At 42.1% G+C, this 22,763-nt stretch overlaps 1 protein-coding gene across 4 annotated transcripts in view; it reads left to right on the top strand.

Annotated features, from left to right (window-relative positions):
* SLC4A11 (solute carrier family 4 member 11) overlaps nt 1–22,763 on the top strand; it is a 128,951-nt gene that overhangs the window by 103,201 nt on the left and 2,987 nt on the right. For all 4 annotated transcript variants that reach the window (XM_026048874.1, XM_026048875.1, XM_026048873.1 and 1 more), the window contains 10 exons: nt 2,455–2,580; nt 3,241–3,354; nt 4,262–4,394; nt 4,699–4,772; nt 8,949–9,198; nt 9,951–10,057; nt 11,178–11,346; nt 14,590–14,763; nt 19,037–19,232; nt 21,193–21,362. In XM_026048874.1, the coding sequence (XP_025904659.1) occupies nt 2,455–2,580; nt 3,241–3,354; nt 4,262–4,394; nt 4,699–4,772; nt 8,949–9,198; nt 9,951–10,057; nt 11,178–11,346; nt 14,590–14,763; nt 19,037–19,232; nt 21,193–21,362 (1,513 nt within the window). The remainder of the gene's footprint in view (nt 1–2,454; nt 2,581–3,240; nt 3,355–4,261; nt 4,395–4,698; nt 4,773–8,948; nt 9,199–9,950; nt 10,058–11,177; nt 11,347–14,589; nt 14,764–19,036; nt 19,233–21,192; nt 21,363–22,763) is intronic.

Below are 22,763 nucleotides of genomic sequence, written 5' to 3'. Positions count from 1 at the left end.
CAGTACTACCTATGACCAGTAACGCCCAGTACTACCTATGACCAGTAACGCCCAGTACTACCTATGACCAGTAACGCCCAGTACTACCTATGACCTTCTTAATACTAGAATTTAGTGGTAGTGTCAGGTAAGTCTCTAGAACTCAGTATTTGCTCTTGGCTTTAACTGTAATTAAAGGGTGGCTGCTCATGTTTGTAATGGAGACAACAGCTAAAGCAAACTGAACATGTCCTTTCACAAAGTGAGTTTGGGGCCCACCAGAAAAGACTCGGTCATTTTTCCAGCCCAAAATCTCCTGGATAAGATGTGAGGAATACCATGTACTGGAAAACTTGAGTCCAACCATGATATTACATGGGGACTCCTGCAATAAGTAGTGAATCCTCCTGTACTGCTTGCTTTGAGGATTGAAGCTGAAACTAAAAACCATATATGAGCTTTTTATGTTGAACCTTGAGGCTTTTCCCACCATCTCTCAATATAGTTTATCTAGGTGCATGTCTTTTAGGAAACACCTCATTTCTTAAAAAATCATTCTGTGCTCAGCAGATCAGCATTGACAGAATTTGTCACTCTTTTTTGTTCTGGTAACTTGTTGTATTTTGTTTCCTATGAATGTTTTCGAAGGTTTCTATCACTGCTGCCTCTGATCTTGCCTCTGTTTTTCCCTCTTGGAAAGAGTCCTTTATCCAAAAAGCCATTCCGAGTGGATTACTTGGACAAAGATGAGAATCTCTACTTGTAAAACTACCACTTTTTCTTCTATTGGCTTTGCCAAGTCTTTCATCATTTTTAAAGATCTCGGGGCACTTTAGAGTGTGAGGGATGAGCACACAGCTGTTGGACTTGAACTCACATGAGAACTCTTCAGCTGTAAGAAGTAAATTTCAGACCTTGTGGTTGCCAAAAGTGGTCAGGAATGTGGTCTGTGGTTTCTGACTCTTCAAAATAAACTGGAAGGAATTCTGCCTTGCAACAACTGGTCCCATGACTCCTGGAAGGTCAGGCTCACATATGCATGCTTGAGATGTCCCCTCATCTCAACCTCTTTCTCTTTTCTCAAGGATGCTGAGCATGAGAAGTCCTATCTGTGTCTGTTACTCCCCTGCCTGAGAATGGGAGCCATCATATGTCCTACTCATCTGCCAGGCTGATCGTTGGAAACTGATTTGACTTTTTAATCTTCTGAGAGGCTGTTATCTGTGCTGGGCAGATGCTGCAGCAAACGGATATCAGATAAGATCCTAAAGTGGCYGAGTGATTGCTTTTCACACTAGCTCTGCTGCAGTTGTGGTGAGACTCAGATTTTTCTTAGTGTTGCATGAAGAGCCTCAGACTCAATGCACTTGTTCCTGATTCAACTCCTTGCATCCTAGTTCCTTAGGCAATGGACTGATGGTAGCAAAGGCTTGGRGGACATCAAGTAGGGTCAGGTGCTGCATGAGAGTTAACTGCTGTAATGTCTTCCAGAAGGTGAAACTGGACAACTCTACCTCAGCCTAAGGATCTTGCAGTGGAGACACCGTGAAGCATTGCAGACCAAGGGCTGTTAGGCTTTGCAAAAGCAGGTCTGGGTTGTATCTTCCACAGAGGTTGCTCAGTAAAATGGTTTATCTCCTCAGGCAATATCAGCTGCTGCCATTTCAAATCCTTTCTCTTGCAATGTGATAAGAGCTCACTGCAGATGGACCTTGACCTGAAAATAGGGAAGGAAAGCTGCTTTGGAGGCCCTTAAATTCATATCATGATGCTTTAATTCCTTTCTGGTTACTTTTGTTTTGGCCTGGTGTCGTTTTTTTCYGATGAAGATGGGGAGGGATTGAGTGGATGGGGGCGGGGGAAACATTCTTTCAGAAGGACCTTTTTCAAAGCAAAACCCTTAATGTACACATTCCTGACCTCTTTGCTATTAGTTTCTGTAAGTCTGTTAGTACTAATTGGCTCCGCATAGCGCATTACTGATTCAAGCCTATAACCTCAGATTTCTGCCTAGGGAAAAATGAAATGCTTCATTTTTCTGCCAGAGCGTCATGAGTTGGAGAGACAGGCATCACAAAGCCATTGAAGGCGTATCACAGAACACCTAGGAAGTTGATACTAAAAAGGCAGGGGATGGAAGGAAGTTATAAATCCTAAACTTACGGTTTATTCTTTGMTCTTCCAACTCTCCTAGCTTGGCAAAACCAGACCTTTCCAGTGTTTCCTGTTGATGATGCCAGAAATGGCATCATCTGCTGGCATGCTGGTGCTTCCAGTTCTGATCTCAGCTGAGCAAAAGTGCACGGTTGTGCAAAACCAAATGTTCARTTACCTTTGTTTAAGGCTTTCCCTTCCCCTTCTCCCCTATATCTCTCAAATGATTCTACCTTAGGGTAGATGAAGCTGTTTTGAGCAGTGTTTCAGTGCTAGAGAAGCATGCAGTACTAATGCTCCTTTTGTTCTGGTTTATGCCAGGTGTTATTGGAAACAACAAGGCTATAGGAAAATACATCACAACCATGATTTTTCTGTATTTTGCCTGCCTCCTTCCATCTATAGCATTTGGGTCACTCAATGATGAAAACACCAGAGGAGCTATTGGTAAGTTGGTCCACTTTGAGATCCAAGAAACAGATGCACATGTGTTCAAGTTGATTAGACTGCTCTAGTTCGTGAAAAGTTTGGGTCATTTTCCTTGAAGGAAATATCACCAAAGGCCTTTCTCCCTCTTACATTCATGACTTTTTCAAATGGTTTGGAAAACCACACACACTTTTCATGGTATAATATGACCAAAAGATAGAAGTACAGTATTTTTATGAATAATCCCGTATCTTATAGCTGTGCAGGAGTTGCCTGCAGTATCTTCCTGGTAGCTCCTCTGCTTTTGATCTCAATTTGGATGCCAGTCCCCAAGCAGTTGTCCTGCATGCTGCCTTGTGCTGTAGCACTGAAGCTGTTTAAGCTGCAATTGCAGTTCATGGGACTGCTTGAAATCTTGCCCTGAAGGTCTCAGTAAGGCTTGTTTAAGGTTTTATAGTGTTTTTGAAATTACTTTCATAGTCCAGCATCTGAATCTTGACTGCCTCCTAAATTGTTGGTACAAGTTTTGTTGAAGGGTCACTACTCTTTCTCAGAATGTCTTGCCTTTAAATATTACCATGAGTCTTTTGCATTAATGAGGCATGAAAGCCAACTGTTATGTTTCTCAGAGTGGCATTGATGTAAAAAATATTTACAATCTTTTCCAATTGCTTGTAGATGTGCAGAAGACAATCATTGGCCAGTGTATCGGAGGGCTGCTTTATGCCCTCTTTTCAGGGCAACCTTTAGTTGTGCTCCTAACTACAGCTCCTTTAGCACTCTACATTAATGGTAAGTTTACAGAACTTGAGGCTGGTGTTATTGTAATTGGGGGAGTGGGACATTGTCTAAGAACTGTGTGATCCTGAGCACTCTTTCTCTTTAATAAATCAGGGTGCTTCTGGTGCTGAGGGAGAAGGGAGTAATCTGATGCAGGCTTAAGGAACATTGGTTTCTGATGGRATCATCCAATACAGAAGAACCATTTCATAAGAATAAGCATTTCTTCTGCTTCGGGGAGGAGGAAACTTTTCATTTGGTTTTCTCATGTGTCTCTTTAACAACTCTRAGAACAAAAGCCTTGAAACAAGGCTTCTTTCTTGATCTGAAAAGTTGTGATAGGTGGACTTCCAGCTGCAGTTGCAAGCTGAATTTTGTGATCCAGAGGTGGGAAGGAGAAAATTTGAATCAGGATCTCTAGAAACAGGCAGATGAGCTCTGGTTAGTGTAAGGCATGAGGTCTTAGCCAGTAATGCAGTGACTGATTACATACAGTGCAAAAGCAGATACCAAAACCCTTGATCAGCACCACCTCTGAGATACCAATAGCCCAGGAAGGCAAATTCTAATAGCTGATTTCATGGTTTTGTTCCATAGAAGGAGCAATATTAGCAGCATAGGAGACTACTTTCCAACTGTTTATCACTCTGTCTTTAGAGGTAGTGGGGGAAAAATCTATTTGAATTGGTCCAGTGTCTGTTCCATGCCCAACCACACAAAAATCTATCTCTAGATAGACTCTATCACAAGCCTTGTTCAATGCTTGGGATCATTCCTGACTCTAGCTTACTTGTGCCCATTGAATAGGATAATGCCTTGGGGCTCAGTCTTGAGTTGGGTTTTTTTTTGCCATCAAATRGGTAGGGATTTCAGAATGGTAGTGACAAAGCTTAATCTGATGCTTTTACCTTTTTTTCAGTCATCCGAGGAATTTGTGATGACTACAACTTGGATTTTAATGCTTTCTATGCCTGGATTGGACTGTGGAACAGCTTTTTCCTGGTGATGTACTCCCTCTTTAATTTCAGTCTTCTGATGAAGCTCTTTAAAAGGTAGCTATTTTCAAGAAGTCATATTTTGATCAGATTATTCAGAAAATGGAAAAATTATACATTCCAACAAGCTCCTTAATTATAAACTTGCTACAAAATGTATTTTATGAGATGAGGCTAGTATCATTTCAGCTTATTGTTCCAGCTTGAAAGGAGCTTTTAAAGATTCACTGGGGTTTGTTTCCTGAGCTGCAGTCTCAAGTTGCTATATTTTCATGTCAGTGCATGAATATGCTGATTTTGTTAGAATGGACTTGAGTGCAGATCCTGCTACTAGCTGTATTCATGTCTTTTTTCCCTATAGGTCAACAGAAGAAATAATTGCACTTTTTATATCTATCACTTTTGTTTTTGATGCTATCAAAGGCATTGCCAAAGGTAAGTCACGCAACAGTGCTCTGCTTAACTTAGCTGTTCAAGGGAAGTGTGAGGCTAAAAATACAYGTAATACTTGCTTGTTCCATGTCTGCTCATTCAGAGTATTCAGGAAAAGATCAAAGTCCATGAAGCTGTAGCAGCCTTGTGCCAGCACTTGGATATGTCAAATGTATGATTTTTAATATTCATTAGTTAAGGTTTTAACTTATTAAATGGATAACCTGTATTAATGATGCTGGGAAAGCCTTTCTCTGGTATTAACTGGGTTCCAGACCAAAATAATGCAGTCTATTTTTTTAATGGTACCTGCAGGTCATACTTTTTCTTGATTACTCAGATTATTACAGCTGTGACTGTATGCAAAGGGGAGTTGAGATGGGTTGAGCTTACACATTTCTATGAGTTTGAAGGCTTTTTCTGTAAGGCAGTGTAAGGATGGTGGGGGCCTGCATGCATGTGTAAAGCAGTCAGTTCTGCTATTTCCAGCCACTTGGTCMCCATTTGTGGCTTAACTTTTGAATGTACACCTAGGGGTACAAAAACAGCAGTTTCACGTGCTAATCTCTGGCAACTTTCTACTTTCTGACCAGGAATTGCAATGCATATTTCTGAGRAAAAAAWTTAAAAAATAAAAAAAATTTAAAAAMAGAAGTGCCATGCAGATGGCAGTCTGTCTGCTCATCCTGACAAGGAATTGGATGAGTCAGATTCCTTGCTTTATGATCAGTTGTCCAGAAGCCCCAATATCTGCRCTATCTTCTGCAATCCTTCCTGCCGTGCCTAGCTGTGCTGAGCAAAACTTTCATTTTCCCGATTGTTGAACTTGGCTCTTTATGGTGCCTTGCRTGCAAAGACAAACACCTTCAAAGAGAAGGTTTAACACTGCAAAGCAGTTAAGTGAGATTTTTCCTGACTTTATTGAGCATCCTTAATTGCCTTCTTGGGCATATGCTCTCATCGTGCAGTCAGTGTTTTTTCCCCTGCAGAACACCTGTGTTTTTCAGATATCCTTTCCTGATAGATAAGGAAAAACTGTTCCGTGGTATTTTCTTCTCAGTGCTCAACACCCAGGTCTATTTACATGGTATATGTTGTTAGTACCCTGATCTGGGTGCACTGGACCATTTCCCTGGGGCACTAAGGTGTTGCTCACYGAAATATTTAAGGGATCTAATAATTTATACGAGGTCACAGTGTTTTTGTGAAGTGCAGATATGCCTTCCTGTAGTCTGGCCCTGGGATGCAGGCTAAAGGACCAAAGCATCTGTTCATCTTAGCTGAYAGGCATTCAGGAGCATATAAATAGTATTTAAAAGGATTGCTGAGGGAAAGGGAGAGGAGTTTGGAAGTAACTAGTGTGATTATCCCATCTAATTGAGTAGAGCTGAGCTTATAGGGAGTAGTAGTAACAGATCAGTACCTTATTTGCAAACTGTCATTGATTTGAGCCACATGTGTGTGCTCAACATACGAGTAAATGAGACCTCAGGTCAAATCAGGTCGTCAAACCCAGAAGCTTGCCCAGGGTTTATCCCAAATGATCTGCCAGTGTCATGTGGTGAAATTGGGGACAGAACTTGGGGACTCACTGCTTTTGGATGTATTTTTCTRTTTTCATAGCACTGGTCTGCAAGGTACCATGTGCAGGAAAGACGGGGGGAGGATGCAGTCCCATACAGAGGAATTTGGACGTGTGCGTCCTCACTCTCCCAGGGACACTGTTTTCGGCTTGCGGCCCAGCCACCTAAGCTGTGTTTGTTTGATCTTGACATCTGCACTCTGCAGGAAACAGCTCCGAGCTGGCTGAAGCAAACAACAGAAGCTAGTGTTGTTGGAGGGAGCTTGAACATGCACTGTGCTTGAGGATGGCTGTTTTRGGAAGGGTTTTGCAGTGCGCCCTGAATTTGGGCAGTCAAACTCACTTAACTTTCTGTTATTAAATAACTACATGTGCAAAAGTTCAATATTTTTATAGAGTCCTTATTGCAGGAGAAAGGGCTTTCCTGGCCGTGCTGGCGTGTTCTTGTTGCAGTAGCTAAAATAGTAACTAAGTTGGAAAGTTACCCTCAGCCCAAGGCTTAGCAGAGCTGCTTAGCTGGTTTTGAAGTAGTGAACTGAGCTGAACTCACTATGAGGTAGGATGTGTAGCCATGGTTAGGCTTAAATACACCAAAATTGTGCTCAGTCTTAATYTCTGCTAGGCCGTTTAGGTTTAAATGGGGAGTTCTGAAACCCTGAAAGCATTAAAGCTGTTTTATTTATTTGAATCCTAATCGAAATACAAAGGCATGAAAATTTATCCTGCATAGCTAGGCAGTGGTGTGTGCTGTCAGTTTATCATATGCTTGATAATTGTGCCTATATCTGGACTTAGTAATGCTTAGGAGCTGCTGAGACAGTGAACAGGTCTTTAGCCCTGGCCACCTGTTAATCCTCAGGAAATACCCCCTGTTACTGGTTTTTGTTATTACGAAAACGTCCTTTAATGTGCAGAGCAGGAAACTGTGAATCCTCCAGCCTGCTTTGTGCTGGGGTACAGGTCACAGCAGCGCTCCGAGCCTCATCTTACCTTGCTGCAAATTAGGCGGGGGTGTCTGGCTTGCATGGATGCAGCTGGGAGGATGAAGGGAGGAAATAACAGCGTGGCCCTGTCCCTGGCACGCGATGCGGAGTGTACGTGGTGCTAACGCAGATCATAGCGATGGTCCTTGCAGGGGGAAAACATTCTCGTGGTTAAATGTGCCGTTATCACCTCGCTTCCAGCTGCTTTAAAGCAGATTGAAAGGGTAAAGCTTGAGTCATGAGCATTTCTCAARGATGTTTAAGCTTATGTATGAAGATATTAAATATGAAATGACATATCTTATTCCCTCAGTGCCCTATTGACATCATCCATTGGTCAAGCATCTTGATGTTTTAAAAAAAAATAAGAGCACCAAGTAGGATTTTTACTCATATAAAAGTGTCATTGTGCTTAGACATAGGATATTCTATACCTGGATTTACATTTGTATTTTAGATTTTTTGATATTTGTATTGGGATCTCTCTAAGAACAGGTAGGCTTAATTTTGCCCGCTTTTCTATGTAGTTAGTGATGGGAAGGGTAAAGGTTGCAYTTTTCAGAAGCTGCATGGAGGGAACGTTAACCATCCAAGTGTTGGGTTCCAGGACTCTAGTCTAAAGAAGGCAATTTTGGAAAGTTTGAGTTTTCTCTTGTGCGAAGCCTGATGGGGTATCTCCACTGAAGGAAAGACAAAAACTGCAAAGCTCAGAAGGGTTTGTTCCCTACCTCTCACGGCATCCTGTTGCTGTGCAGGAGTTGCCTGCTCCTGTCTTCACACAATCCTGGTTTGCTCGGGCTGCAAAACCCAGCTTGCATCTTTTGGATGTGCTCGTTCCTTGTGGTCCCTCAGGTTTAATCATCAGGTTAAATCATCTCGTTTACRCTTGCATATACTTGGAGCTTCTCAGTGCCATAGAAATGGGAATGTGACAGATACGTACCCTTTAAATGCTCAAGAACAAGAGTGTATTTGCCTAGTTGTTAATTGTGTTTATAAATGACTCTGAATTAACCTAATGTAATTATGGACAGTTCCAGAGGCATTATTGAGTCTTTTACAGGTTAACTTTAGATGCTGTGTAACTCTATTTGCAGTGTAACTTAATGTGTGGGGCATGCAGAATCTGGTAGACTATTCAAATTTATTAAATCTGGATCAAACTCGAAGAAAGCTGCTACTATGGGTAGCACAGTTTGTTTAAGGATTTGGGCAGCTTACCCATTTTTTTTCCAGAGTTTCTGATGCAATTTGTTTAGCAGATTGCAGAAAGGACATGCTTTACTTAAACTTGTATTTCAGAATAGTAATTCCAGTGTTGAGGACTAAGTTCTATAAAAATTAAGCACTGTGAGCCTTACACTTGAAAAATGGTGCTTAAAATTAGTGTACCTTTTACCTGCTAAAGTAACTGCAAAAGAAATCTCTAAAGCGCTGGGTTTGTGAGAAATGGCTCTCCTGAGTCTTTACTGGTTCAGTGGGGGTAGAGCTATAAAATTGGTAAAGCTGAACGTTAATAATACTGCATGATCAAGCAAGAAAGAACCACATTATTTTAGTTGCTTTGATTGTCACAAACCTATCCTAATGCTTGCCTGTTGGTTGTTTGTACAGTTTTTAAGAAATATTACTACTATGGGCGCGCAGGAGACAGTTACTTGGAAAAAGCACGAATTGATGCTATTCCAAGCTTCGGCATCAATACCACCTTCTTGATGAACTCATCAGTGAGCAGATCCATGTCCCTAGAGAATCAAACAGGCACTCATGATGTGCATTATGGACGTGAAACTGCCGTCCTTAGTCTCATGTTGATGTTGGGTACCCTTTGGCTTGGTCATACGCTCTATCAGTTTAAGAAAAGGTGAGTTGCTTTAGTCTTGGAGCTCAGAATGCTGATTATTTCATATTACCCTTAAGAAATTGCTGGTGATTCTGACCCTAGTTTTGGACACCAGTGCAAACAGGTGGAACTCTTCCATTAGCTGAAACAAAAGCCAAAGCTGAAGGAGAACTGGGCTGGCCACCTGACAGCTGGTGGTGGTAGCACAAAATGCCCAGTCACTGGAAGATGCACTTCTATGYTTGGTATCACAAGTGTTCTCTAGAAAGCTTTGGACCATGTTTTTCACATTGGAACTCTTGTGACTTTCCCTAATTAGGAATTAATTCATTTTTGGAGAGGTGGGAGGGGGGTGAGAGCAACATCCACAATAACACTAAGATTTCCTGGGACGAGACCTGCACAGTGCTCTTGAGTCATGCCCAACTCTAATGGGAGTGTTACTGCTGTTTTCTTCAATTCATCCCTTTAAATGCTTGAGTAAGCGAATAAGCAAGAAGGGAAATTAGGCACAAATACAGTGGTGCTGGAAGACTCTCTTCTAGCATGTATCTTAGCTTCTTGCTTCTTTTAAGTCTTATTTTCATCAACCTTGGAAGGCTAGATCCCAAAGAGCCTGGGCCTGAATTAAAGACTTTAATTCTTCAGTCCAGCATCTCTAGGATGGCAACAGTGGACAGAAYACTCATTTGTTAGAAATGTAACATGATCTGTTATGAGCAGTTATATCATCAGTGTGATGTTGATGAGGATTTTTTTGTCTTAAATTGCAGCCCATATTTGCATGCAAGAGTCCGTGAAATTCTGTCAGATTGTGCCTTACCGATTTCAGTCCTGACTTTCTCTGTTGTGGGCTCCTATATCTTCAAGGAAATAGAAAGTAAGTTATCTTGTTGTTTACTTAAAGTCTGGGGGAAAACATTTAAGTTATGAAAATTTCTTGGTAATGTGCTTGTTTTTTCAAAATCCCAGTGCTGCTGTGTAATTTCCTAAATGTGTATAAAGACAATCCTGAATTACTTGATATTAGATTTAAATCATTCAAAAATCCAATCAAAAGAGGCTGTGTTTTTTCTTGCTCTAGGAAAAAAAAAAATCAAGTCTGTCTTTCAGTCTGAATGTAATCTAAAGTACGTATCTTTACCAGAAATTGTTGATCTTTATTGTAAAAGAACAAAGACCAGGGTAATTAGTAAGCAGGAAGGGTTGCTGCCGATTTTGCAGATGTAGGGTTGATGATCCCAGTCAGCCCTGTTTGTCTCCACTTTACGTCTTCCTAATTTAGGTGAAATGGTGCAGAGCATCTGGGCAGCTCTAAGTTACATGAGGAAATCTAAAAATGATACACCATTCATTGGCCAAATAGATCAACTTTTCCATATCAGGAAGCGATAATGGGGACAGGAATTGCATTGTCCCATGCTGACGTGAGTAGGTGATGTGAGGAAATGTATGGAAACAAATAAGAAATTACTTTTTTTAATGGCCGTTTCATCCATTTGGGTTGTAAAATGATGCATTGCCATGTGCAGCTTGTTCCTAGTGATGGATTTCTTCCACTTGCAGAAAAAGACACATTGATATTGAGGTGCCTTGCACAGACTTAKGGATACAGGCAAGTTTTAAAAATGCCTCCGAGTAAATTAACTGTGCAAAAAGTCAGCAGYTGGTTAGAGTTAAGGACTTCTAATCTAAAAATACCTTGCATCTGTAGGAAACTCCCCYCTTGTTTCACAAATATGAGCACCACTTTACTAGAACCAGCTATAATCTGTCAAAGCAGGATGGTATCCAAGTTGTAAGGGCAGAGAGAAAAGCTAGCCCTAAAAATGCTAGATAGGCCTTTTTTTTTAAGCCTTCTGGCTCTCGTATGCCAGAGAACATAACGTGTCTGCTGTGTTGATTTCCTCATAGTTCATGAYAGGTGAAACATGACTCAACTCCATGCTGATGGCTGGATACGAAGGTGCAGTTTAATATCATTCCTCTCCTCTTTCCAGTGTCCAAATTTAACTACAACCCGTCCGAGAGCTTGTTCGTGCTGGCCCCGGTCCGGTCTCTCTCCATTGGGTCGGTGATGAGCGCCATGGGGCTGGGATTCCTCCTCTCCATGCTGTTCTTCATAGAGCAGAACATTGTGGCCTCGCTCACCAACGCCCCGGAGAACAGGTAACACATAGAGGCATTTCTTCTGCCTCTACTGAGGGCAAAGCTTCCCAGCACCACCACTGCTGATGTTCTTGGTGATTCAGTGGTTCAAATGGGGTGATCTTTGTGTCTCTGCATTGTGCAGTGGGCTTCTGTTTTCAGTTTTTACTGCTGAAATTTGGTTGACTGAAAAGCCATGATCAAAAATATATGGCAGTATCTTAATCTGGGAGAGGTAGCTCTGGTTTCTCCAGAGTGGTCTCTTATTCGGGATGTTGCTGTGCTCAGTCTTCTGCTGCTCCACACTGGGGGAATAGTAATCTGCAGAGGGGAACATGTACATGTTGCTATTACTGAAAAAAACATAAATTCAGAAGATTAATTCTACCAATGCAGTGTGAGTGAACGATAACTAATGAGAATTTATTACCCTGTTCTCTCTTTTCTTCTGCTAAATTGCCTCTCCAGACTCAACTTTGACCGTAGCTTGTTTGGATCAGGAGAGATGCTCAGTGTCTGTTCTTCAGAAGTTCTCTTGTGGAGATGATAGTAGTACTTTGGACACTTTAGGGCGTTAAACAAAAGAGTAGTAGTGTGGCAATGAATCAAAAAATGCAAAACATCAATGAGCTGAGTTCCTGATTCCCTTGTGGGAATGTTATGTAGCACTAGCTGTTTAGTGACTGTCTGACTGATGTGGTCACTTCTATTGCCCTTGGTGTATAGAGAATTTAATGTACAAGTTGGTTATCCGTAGCAGTGTCTTAGGATCATGTGCTGCACTTGAACATCAGAGAATTCATCTTTTTGAGCTGTTTGTGACTAATTTGGAAGATGGAAGCCGAGTAGAACAGTGTGTCTAATGTATTTTCACTTTTATCTGATAGGTCTGATTTATGTGCAAACTTGAGCCAAGATTTTACAGTATTAAAATATTCCCTTTGAAGTTTTTGTGCCAACTGTGATCAGATATGGTATCAAAAATGAACATATAGGACACTTTTTCCAGGGAAACGACCATGTCTCAGGATTTTTATGTTATTGTAATGTGTGAGAGGGTTTTCTCCTTAAATAAGCTTACATTAACATTCCCTATTGTAGCTAGTTCTATTAGACTGGGGGAGAGATGAGCACAAAACTGTTCATACTACTTTGATTTTCTTTGGTCACTTTAATTTTACTCTCCGATTATTTCCTATTTGAGCAAAATGTTGTATACATTTGTGATATAAATGGTCRCTCTTTTCTTTACATAGATTTCAAACCTACCATTAGTGTCCCACTGAAATATAAAATATCCTTTGTAGTTTTTGTAGTGTTTTTCATAATGCTTAATAATGGATTGTGCATAATTCTTCATAATATTAYGTGAGGCTGAGCTTGTGCTTGATCAGGTATCAGAGCATGTTTMTGAAGAGAAAAAGTAGGACTACTTCTGGTTTTGATACCATCATAATATGAAAATATGAACATCTGCACCTGTAGTTCTGCAGGTACAATGTGTTTTTTACAGGTACAGTAAAAGGAAAGCCTTATTAATACTCTCCAAATATAGTGAAAATATAGAGGAAGATGATGCCTAGAAATGCCCTCCTGCACTTCGCTAAAGAATAATCAATGCCAAAGAATAATAAATGCAAAATATACAGGGCAGTCAGTGGGAGCATTGAGCACCATGGTTATAGTCCAGCATAAGGCAGCATGGAAGCTCAGATCTCATCTACTCTCCCATCTCATCAGCGTTGCAAGGCTGCTGAGACCAAACAGTATCCCAGGGGAACTAAAATGATGCTGGTATTAGATGCCTTGCTTGGATATGCCAAGCCCTCCAAAAGGGGCAATTGGACAAGAGACGAATGTCCTGGGGATGCTGAAAATACTTTTTCCCTGAGTAAGCGACATGTGAGCTTGGGCTGTGCTCTCAAAGCATGAGCCAACATGGGTACCATGTCTACAACCATATTGTCTGCAACTCGCCCTTCTTTCAGCTTCAGAGATGTTGCAGTGTAGACATGTCTCTTATCTGGTCATTGAGTGGCCTTTTCTGTCAAAGGAGGTGGGCACTTCCTGTGAGGTGGTGTTTTTTGGTCAAACTGAATTCCACCCAAATTGTTTGCCTAAGCTTTGCCATTTGAGATACTCTGGGTATCCTAAGATCTCTTATGCATGAAGTTTTATCTTCTGGCCCCATGTTCTAGAGCAGGGAGGTTRGACTAGATGGTCTCTAGAGGTCTCTTCCAACATGAACTGTTCTGTGAATGCTTCAGATGGCTCATAGGTACTGAGATGAGCCTGCTTGGGTGGGATGAACCCACCTAAATTTGTCCGAGCTCCCTTTCTAGTTGCCTGTGCCTAAAGATCAATTCAGCTAATCCCTTGTGGCTGTTGTATCAGGGTGAGCAGAACTGCTTTCTGTGCCCTGCTATCCAGGTACAGAAACGGGACTGTATATCTTGACAATAAAAATCTGACAGTTAAATCTTTGAGGGCCTCTTTCTAAACTTTACTCAGAACATCTGAGTTGTTACTAGCTGACCGTGTTCAAGATGGGTACAGGCTTTGCAAAACCAGTAAGTTTAAAGTAGATGCAATGAAGYGTGAGCAGCCACTCTCTAACACTCCTTACACAGTGAAAGAGAAATAGCCAGACCCTTTGTGAAGGCTGTTAACCTCCATCTCCTCTAACAAAGTGGAAAGTACCCTGTGTTCACCCAAGTTAGGAGCCTGTTGTCTTGGTTGACTATCAAAGAGAAGATGATGCTTAATGAATTCATGTCCTGTTTTCTTACCGTGCAGTGACACTTAAATAACTGCAGTGGATTGCTCTGTTCTGAGCACACGTGCAGCTGCTTCTGGGTCTGCTTGTGGGAAAGGCTGGAGATCAGGATTAAAAGCAAGAAGGCTGGGCAAACTCCAGGGTCTGTAGTTCTGCAAACTATACCTAGACTTCTAGGTAATGCCTCTGTGGGCTCTGCCAGCGGAGGTACCTGTARTATTTTGAGTGGATGCCACAGTAATTGGAGCTGCAAAACACTGATGAAATTTTCATGAGCTGTTTTAGTGGATTGCCTTCCTGCTCAGGATTTTTCTTTCAAAGAGATGGTCTTTTCCCAGAGCAACTATCAGGTTTCACTACCTGTGGCTTTCATGCAGTGTAGCCTGTAAAGCAGGAGACGTGTGAAATTGTGCTGTGTGTGGAATGAACTTCAGTGTCTAGCACTTGCTAAATGAACTTGCTAAAATGCTAAAAACTTCCCGTTTCAGGTTGGTGAAAGGAACAGCCTATCACTGGGACCTCCTGCTTGTTGCACTGATCAACACAGGGCTGTCCATCTTCGGCCTGCCGTGGATCCATGCTGCCTTCCCTCACTCCCCAATGCATGTCCGTGCTCTGGCCTACGTGGAAGAGAGGGTGGAAAATGGACACATCTATGAAACGTAAGAGATGACATCTCCATAGAGGAGATGGCAGGATAGAGATGAACATGGCATTAAGTGTGGGKTTTTTTTTTTTGTGATGTGGATGAGGCAGACTTGAATTTCACACTGTAGGAGAACAGCCTCTGATAACCCAACCTGCAGACATTGAGCTGAGCCTGCCAATACAGCTGTAGCTGGTTGGGAGGAAAGGTCTTAACCACAAACTTGTCTAATCTTCCATTTTAGGCTTGATTTGTGGCTTCCTCATCCTTTGGGTGCAGTGGGATAAGTGGTTGAGAAGTCTGTCTCCTTGCAAAGACCTGCAAGGGTGAAGAAGGAAGGGAAGATGCTCTCAAAGCCACCTCAGCTAGTATAGCTTAGCCTGTCACCCAGCTTCAAGGTATCTGTTTTAGGAGAGCCATTTAGAAGAGTTTCTGCTCTTGTCTGTGGTTGGAGGCACCTTGAGGTCAGCCTTTCTTTTGCAAGTTGCCTTAAATAGAGTTTGCAAAGGTCTTTTTGTTAGGCTTCTCCCTGTGAAAGGCTGAGGAGATGTTTTGGCTAGGTTCTCACCAGATCTTGCCAGAAAACATCCCATCTGATTCACTGCTTGAAACCTGTTTGGTGGTTATTACAAAGGGCAGGAAAAATGCAGCTTTATTTCAGAGCATCCATAGCATCTTTGACCGCATTTCAGATGGACAAAAGGCTTACTTAATATTTTAATTCATGGTTTTAAACAAAAATGTTTGAAACCATGCTCAGATCCGGCCTTTTTCTTTAAGAACAAGTTTTGTTTTTCTCAGTTATCCAGCACTTTCTTTTATTGGAARCATACTTAAAAACCAATTTCTTATGAAAACTCCTCCAGAACAGAGATTATCTGGTCTGTTTGATCTCAGCACATTACACTTCAGGGCTTTAACCTCAGAAGTGGTAATTTCCACTTGCATTCCATTAGTTTTAATTATCCTGACTTTGTTTCCATTTTCAGAGTCGTCACTTATCAAAAATGAGTCTAAGTGGTCATTTACTTTAGGGGATAGAGCTGCTCAGCCTTTTAATTTCAGTCTTGCCTTCATACTAATCTGTGTCCYGACAGTGCAGCCCAGCCCAGCTGCTTGGTGTCAGTGATGGACGGGCTTCACCACCACATCCAGGAACAGCTGAGCTCTGCTGTTCCTTCCAATGCTTTTACAGCCTTTTTCTGGGAGATCAGCCCCTGTGCTGATGTTCACATTCTTATTTCTTGTTATAAGAGAGGCCATAAGGTATTTTTGCCCTCAATATATGCTAAACCCATCTCAAAAAAATATAATTTCAGTTTCCTTAAACAGCTCTGTAGGGTTTTAATCCCTACCATTGCTGCTTATCTATAATTTGCTCTGAGGTAGAGAATTTACCTTCTGATGCCTATTTACCAAGCCTCCCTGTGACATCCTCTGCACCTTCATCAGCAAAAGAGCATGGCAGGTCCTTTTGGCCTCTGTTTACCTAGTTTTGCCTCTGGTAATTCTGCTCAAAAAGATGGAGCAGGGGATGTCCTGACTAATTGCCCAAAGCTTGTTGCCTTAGGGCCCTGCTCTTGCTTTGTTGGAGACAAGTAGGTGTTTAGATGACTGCTCTGACCTGGATGTTGCAGGGAGCAAAGGGAGTCAGTATTCCCTCACAGTTTGAGTTTCCTTTGAAATGAAAGCTGCTTGTTCCCTGCGCTATAAACAGGAGACTCCATGCAGTGTTGTCATCTTTCCTTTTTTTCCTATTTTCCTTAGCCAGCTTTGCTGGAAGAGATTTGTACTAAAGCTCAATTAAAAAATCAAGAGGAGTTCCCTCAGCACTGGCTCCCTTGGAAGGCTCCTTTCCTGCACTCAGAAATCAAAGCACTCAGTGAGCATAATATAAACAAGAATAAAGATATGTCACAATGAAAGCAAATTTTTCTTTTCCCCTGTAGAGCAACAACTTGAGTTGGCTGTAGGCTGACCTTGGAATCCCTAAATAGGCTGTCATTAGGCATATGTAGGAAGTCAGAAATGGCTAATCCTATGCTATCTGTATTTAAAGGATTCTGAGGGAAACAAGCTTGGATGAGGCACTTTAATCTCTCATAATTGCTTCATTTTCATAGCAGCACAAGCTATTTTCTCAAGAGCCAAACCAGCTCTTGAATGCACTTAAATTTTCAGGTTTCTTCTATTGACTTAACATGATGGCCCTTCATGTCCTTACCTTGGAAATAAAACCAGTGGCAGGCCCTATCATTTCCTCTTCTAACAACAAACTTGCTAAAATACCTTGAGAGAGGGGTGCAAATTGAGACCAGTCTGAGAATGGAGGCTAGCCTGGGAACCTCGCCTCAAAAATTAGTTTCCCTAGAAATAACTGGTAGTTCTGCTAGCTCTAAGTGGCCAGATTCTTCCTTTATTATACCATCATATTAGTCTGAATTAGCCTAGCAGTTACAATTGAAACTTACGTAGCTCTGTCATCTCCAAGATTTTTCTTCTACCCTGGTCCAAGCCAGGAGGCTGTGAGAATGATGCCCAGTTAGAGCCATCTGACTGAAGTCCTAATTCTTCCAGAGCTGGCAAGAACAGTGTGCAGGGAAACACAACAGGAACAAATGCTGGGCTCTCCCTTAAGTTCTCCAAGCATTGGCAGGAACCTCTGGACATGGGGTCTGGAACAAACAGAAGTAGAAAGACTGGTTTCCTCCTAAATCTACCTGGAGTTGTGTAGAAGTTAATACCTCCAGGGTCTCTTCTGTGCATCTTCTGGATGCACAGAATGCTGGATAACGTGGGCAGTCTTTGTTCACCAAGGCATTTCAGTGTTGTCCTCAAGACTTTGCAGTGTTTGACTGCTGTTGCTTAGGTCCTGTGACTGCTGGTGCTTTAGCAATTCTTGCAGGAGAGCACTTAGGCTGTTACTTTTTCTCTCCAAATCTCTCATATTTGTGCATTAAAGAACAAAAAGTTGTTAGGAGACCGATGAGTCGTCTTCAATATTTGAAGTTCAACCTGACCTTGCTTATAAGCAGGACTCTGAGAAACTTAATATTGAAAGAATTTAATCTAATCAGCAGACAGTCGACTTTAGGACAGAAGGGATTATGAAGTCCCCCCACTGTGTATATTAAAGAAGAAAATATGTTGGATCTTAAGCCTGGCTCTAGTGTTAATCTGAGTATTGCGTAGAGGGTTAACTTGAAATATGAGGTTTCATACCCAGAGAAGGAGACCAGTAGATTCTACCAAAGCAGACGATGAACAAGCATATTTCTATTGATACAGGGAGATCTAATCACTAGTAATTATCCACTGAATTGGTGTATGTATTTTCTCAGGTATGTGCAAGAATCCCTCTTTTTCTATTTGTGGTAGCCTTGAGAGAGAGGATTTTCCTTTCCTCCTCCTGTTTCTGGTACTTTTCTTAAACTAGAATGCTCCCAGGTTTAGTTTCTATTAAAAGAAAGGAAAACAACAGTTGCCCCTCTTCCAGCCCCAAAGTAGACTCTGAAAATTGTTGTGTGATTTCCTGTGAGTGTTTTTTGTTTTTTGATTTTTTTTTTCTCCTCTCTATGGTCTTAAAAATATCAGTCTGTGGTCTGTCAACTCTAGCAAATTTGCATTAATTAACTACATGTTTTGCATGGTAATGGGCAATTTGCAGCACAACTGCTGTAATCCACAGCAGAATGAAATTACTACCTCCCCCCATAGTGGTCTTGGCGTTCCCCCCATGTAACCAGGGAGATCCTCACATACATCAAAATGCTGACTCTGTCACAGGGCAGCCTTGTGTGTGTCTTTTCCTTCAAACAAGAGATTCTCTGGTTCCTGGGGAAGTYGATGAGCTTTCTTTTGGATAAAAGCCAATTGCATATGCATTGAGTAGATCCAAGCAATAAACTTTTCTTTGAAATAGGATTCCTGTGTTTTGYAAGTATGTGTGTGTTTTGGGGGGTTATTTTTGTTTTCCCTCCTTCGCAGTATGGTAAACTGAATCAGTTTAGAGGGTAATATAGTTCAGGAGTGGGGTTGTGCTGCTTTGGAGATAATAGAGGAGAAGGGGAATTTGGCACTTTGCCAGCTGCTCTGAGTTGTGGATTAAGTGTCATCTGGCCTGKGTCCAAGAGCTCTGACTTCTCCGAGTCAGCTCGGGGCCAGAAATGCTGATCTCAGTGCAGTGCAGCTGAGCTGTCCCTATGGGTGGCATGTGTCCTGGATGGCCTCAGTTGTGTGTGTGGTATCTGATTATTAGCCTCACCTTATTCCAATCCTCTCGCCTCCAGGATTGTGAGTGTGAAGGAGACCCGACTGACAAGCCTAGTGGCCAACTTCTTCGTTGGCCTCTCGTTCCTGCTCCTCCCCTTCCCTCTTCAGTGGATCCCAAAGCCTGTCCTCTATGGCCTCTTCTTATACATCGCACTGACTTCCATCGATGGGAACCAGCTCTTTGAGAGGGTGGCTCTGCTGCTCAAAGAACAGGTATGTAGGTTGAGGTGCCCTACAGCCTTGGGGCCAAGGAGAGGCTAAAGCTGGGAGCCAGTGGACAAGGAATGGGCTTATTCCTGAAGCCACGTTTCCTGGAGGACGATTTCCACCTGTTCCCTGCACCTAGTGCATCATATTCCTCTTTCTGTGCAAAGAGGAGGTGACTTGATGTCTGTGGCTTAGCTTGGCTGGCCCTGGGACAGGAGCAAGAAAAGTCTCATATTAAAGCAGACAAATGAGTAGGAAAATGATGTACCCCCAAATGGCACTGAGTTTAAAAAAAATAGTAGGAGAACTGTTTATAGAAACACTCTTTGACTTAAATTCGGCATAATCTGCCTTCTTCATTTCCCTGCCTTGAAAGCTTTGGGGTTTTCATGTTCAGAGCAGTCTCAGATGATGCTTTGCTTTTCAGTTCCTCACAGGAGCTCTAGAGCCCCTTTCACCAGCAGACAGCTGAGTGAGCAAGAGCTGCTTCCAAAGAAGACATCACCAAAACTGCTAGATACAAACCAAAAATAAGTTCAAATAATGACTTTTTTTTAAGTATTCTTGCATGTTGAATATAGCTTTCTTTAAAGTCCTAAAAATCCATTGTGATCTGTCAGCTGCAGAGCACATGCACCTTATTAAAAATCATGTCWGCAAATAGTGATGTTTTTCCCTCCCAAACAAAGCTTCAGAACAGGTTGTTTTTTGTCTTCCAGTTTAATTTTTTTTGACTTCTGTTAAATTCCACACAACAGTTTTTTTGCAAGTCAAATTGACTTGCATTATTGAAATCCTTCTGATGTGGCATGAAAACAAATCTGGGGGATCTGCTTCTGAGCTGTCAATATTACAAGTGCAGAGAAGGTATTAGTTTGCAGTGTGGGCAGTATCTGGGAGCAGTAACGAGTCTCCAACTCGCCTTATGTTATGTAACAAGGGTCGAGGGCTTAAGCCCTTGGCTCTGCACTTCTGCTAATCTTTCTTGATCTCTAATATTATATCTCAGTGGCTAGAACTGAAATCTGAGGAAAGCTTACATTTGTCATGTCGATTTTAGAATGAAGAATGAGTAGTTACTGGTGTACATGGAATATTACTTCTGGTTTTAGTACAAATTATGCTTGGAATTTTCCAAGCTTTGGTCTGGAAAATTAAAAAATATTCTCAAATATGGATCTTTCCCCTTTCTGGAAACCTTTTAGTGAGTCATGGCACAATCTGAAATCCACTGAGTCTATATCTGTGCCAGCAGACAGTCGCTCATACCCTTCACTGATGTATAGACAGTGAGTCAAAGCCTGCACTCAGACATGAGCAAGTAACTGTCAGAAGAAACCACGAGGAATATTTAGCTTATTAATGTCAATTTTTTTTCCTCCTTCTCAAATGAGTGGCTTGGATGAGTATAAGCTATTGGAGTGCAGTCTCTTCTGTCATCTCCTGAATCTGATACTGTACAGCTCCCCTCTGAGGGGTCAGGCAGGATAACGGACCGTGAGTGTTGGGTCTGATCAGCAGAGCTCAGAGGGCTGTGAAATAATGAGGAGTTTTGATTTGGGGTAGAGGAACCATCTAGCAACCCCCAACACATCTGCTTGCCACCACCACACTTTGGAGCCTTCATGTATTGCTGCAAAACCCTGATAATCCTTCTCRGGGGAATCGCATCAAGATATTTTGTTGCCCTCCAGACCCTTCTAAGCCAATTTTAGCTGCATGATATAGGCTTTTTCTCCCAGGTTTCTGGTGCCCAGTCATCTCCTATGTGCTGTTGCCACTGGTGTGGTTTACAACGCTCAGCTCTCTAAACCCTGTATTTAGTGGCTGAACCTAACAAGGACTGATATTGATGCAGTGTGTGCGTATGAATCTGACATGCTTAAGTCCCTGGCATCCAAAAGTCTGTACCCTGTGGTCACAATTCCAAGTTGCTGCGTGTCTAACACCGTTCTTCCCTTTGCAGACTGCTTATCCTCCGACACATTACATCCGCAGAGTGCCCCAGAGGAAGATCCACTATTTCACAGGCTTGCAGGTCCTGCAGCTCCTCATCCTCTGTGGGTTTGGCATGTCACCACTGCCCTACATGAAGATGATCTTCCCACTCATCATGATAGGAATGATCCCAATAAGGTATGGAGCTCTTCGTGGCAAAGCTTAGCTATGCTTTGCTGGTGTCCACTGCTTTTTGTCTTCAATGTTGGACTTCTGAGACTGCTCACATTACTTGAAGGACATCTTGTAGTTCTGAACGACCATGTCCTGGGAGTGGTTGGTGGCCTTCACTGGACTTCCCTGCCCWTCCTTTGGCATGGGATAGAATGTCATGTCCCTGCTGGGTTCTGCAAAGGGGATATGAGCTGGAATGTGCTGGTCTCTTTCAACTAGCAGAGAGCTATTAGGTCTCCTATAGCAGTGCTACCAAGGTGATGTTCTTCCTGGGAAGCCTCCTCTTTGGGTATTTGATCATGTTGCTCCTTRGTTTGCAAATTGGCTTTGTGATCTGTACTCAGAGCTTGATGCAGTGTGAATATAAGCAAGGGGTTGTTACACTGGATGTGGGGTGTACTGGGGCAAAGTAACCTTGCAGGAACCTTTACCATAGCAAATGATCCCAGTTAGGCCAAACTGGTCACATCTAAGCTTGAAAAATATTCCCTAGAATTGAGAGGATCCTACAAAATCTTGCAGTGTTAGAAGAGAGTCACTGAGATATTACATTAGCTTGTTCCTGAATGTTCATTAAACAATGACTGCCCATCATTCTGCAGTTAAATCATTCATGCTCTCCATCCTTTGGGCATAATGAGAAGCCATAATAAGATCTTGGAAAGAGCGTATCTGTCTGCAGCCCCTTAGGTTATTTTTAGGCCAGTGAAGCATCCAGTGGTATCTGGTTATTGTTGAACTTGATCTCAGACTTTGTCCATCTGATYGGGAAGTTCAGGACTGTTGAAGACTATCACATCAAAGGCGGCTGTTAGGAAGTTTCCTTGGGTGTTAAAGATGGATCCAGCTCTTTCCAAAACAAAGGCATGTGTCCTAACTACCATGGCTTCCAACTGGATTAATTAGGCTGGGCTTTTTCAGGTGAAGATCTAGAGAGAAAGAAAATCTTGACTTAATCATCTAAATATCCCTTAGCAATAAAATTTGGTCCCTAATCTCTATGTTGTTCTTGTCACTCCTCTTATTTTTTATTTTTCTGCAATTTCTGTGAGAAATTGCTTGCTCAGACAAAGCTTGCAGAACTGAGTTGAGGCAGTAGCAGCAAGCATGAGGATTGGACTCATGCAAGCAGCAAGCATGAGGATTGGGGTTGGACTCGATGACCTCTGAGGTCCTTTCCAACCTTAAGGATTCTATGATTCTATGATTTCTCGAGGAGCTCTGCTGTTGCAAGACCTGTTCTGTGCTAGAAGGGAGGAGCTCATGGTCTGGCTACTGCCTTTTGTGCAGAGCTATCTGGAGGGTGCATTTTGATGTGGGAGTTAAGGAGCTGGCATTCTAGGTAACACGATTGAGCTGGGTATC

The sequence above is a fragment of the Nothoprocta perdicaria genome, unplaced genomic scaffold (genome assembly GCF_003342845.1).
Source record: "Nothoprocta perdicaria isolate Ctin4 unplaced genomic scaffold, notPer1 scaffold_58, whole genome shotgun sequence".
NCBI classification, from domain to species: Eukaryota; Metazoa; Chordata; class Aves; order Tinamiformes; family Tinamidae; genus Nothoprocta; species Nothoprocta perdicaria.
The sequence above is the reverse complement of the archived record's forward strand: the minus strand, read 5'-3'. Positions and strand labels throughout refer to the sequence as shown.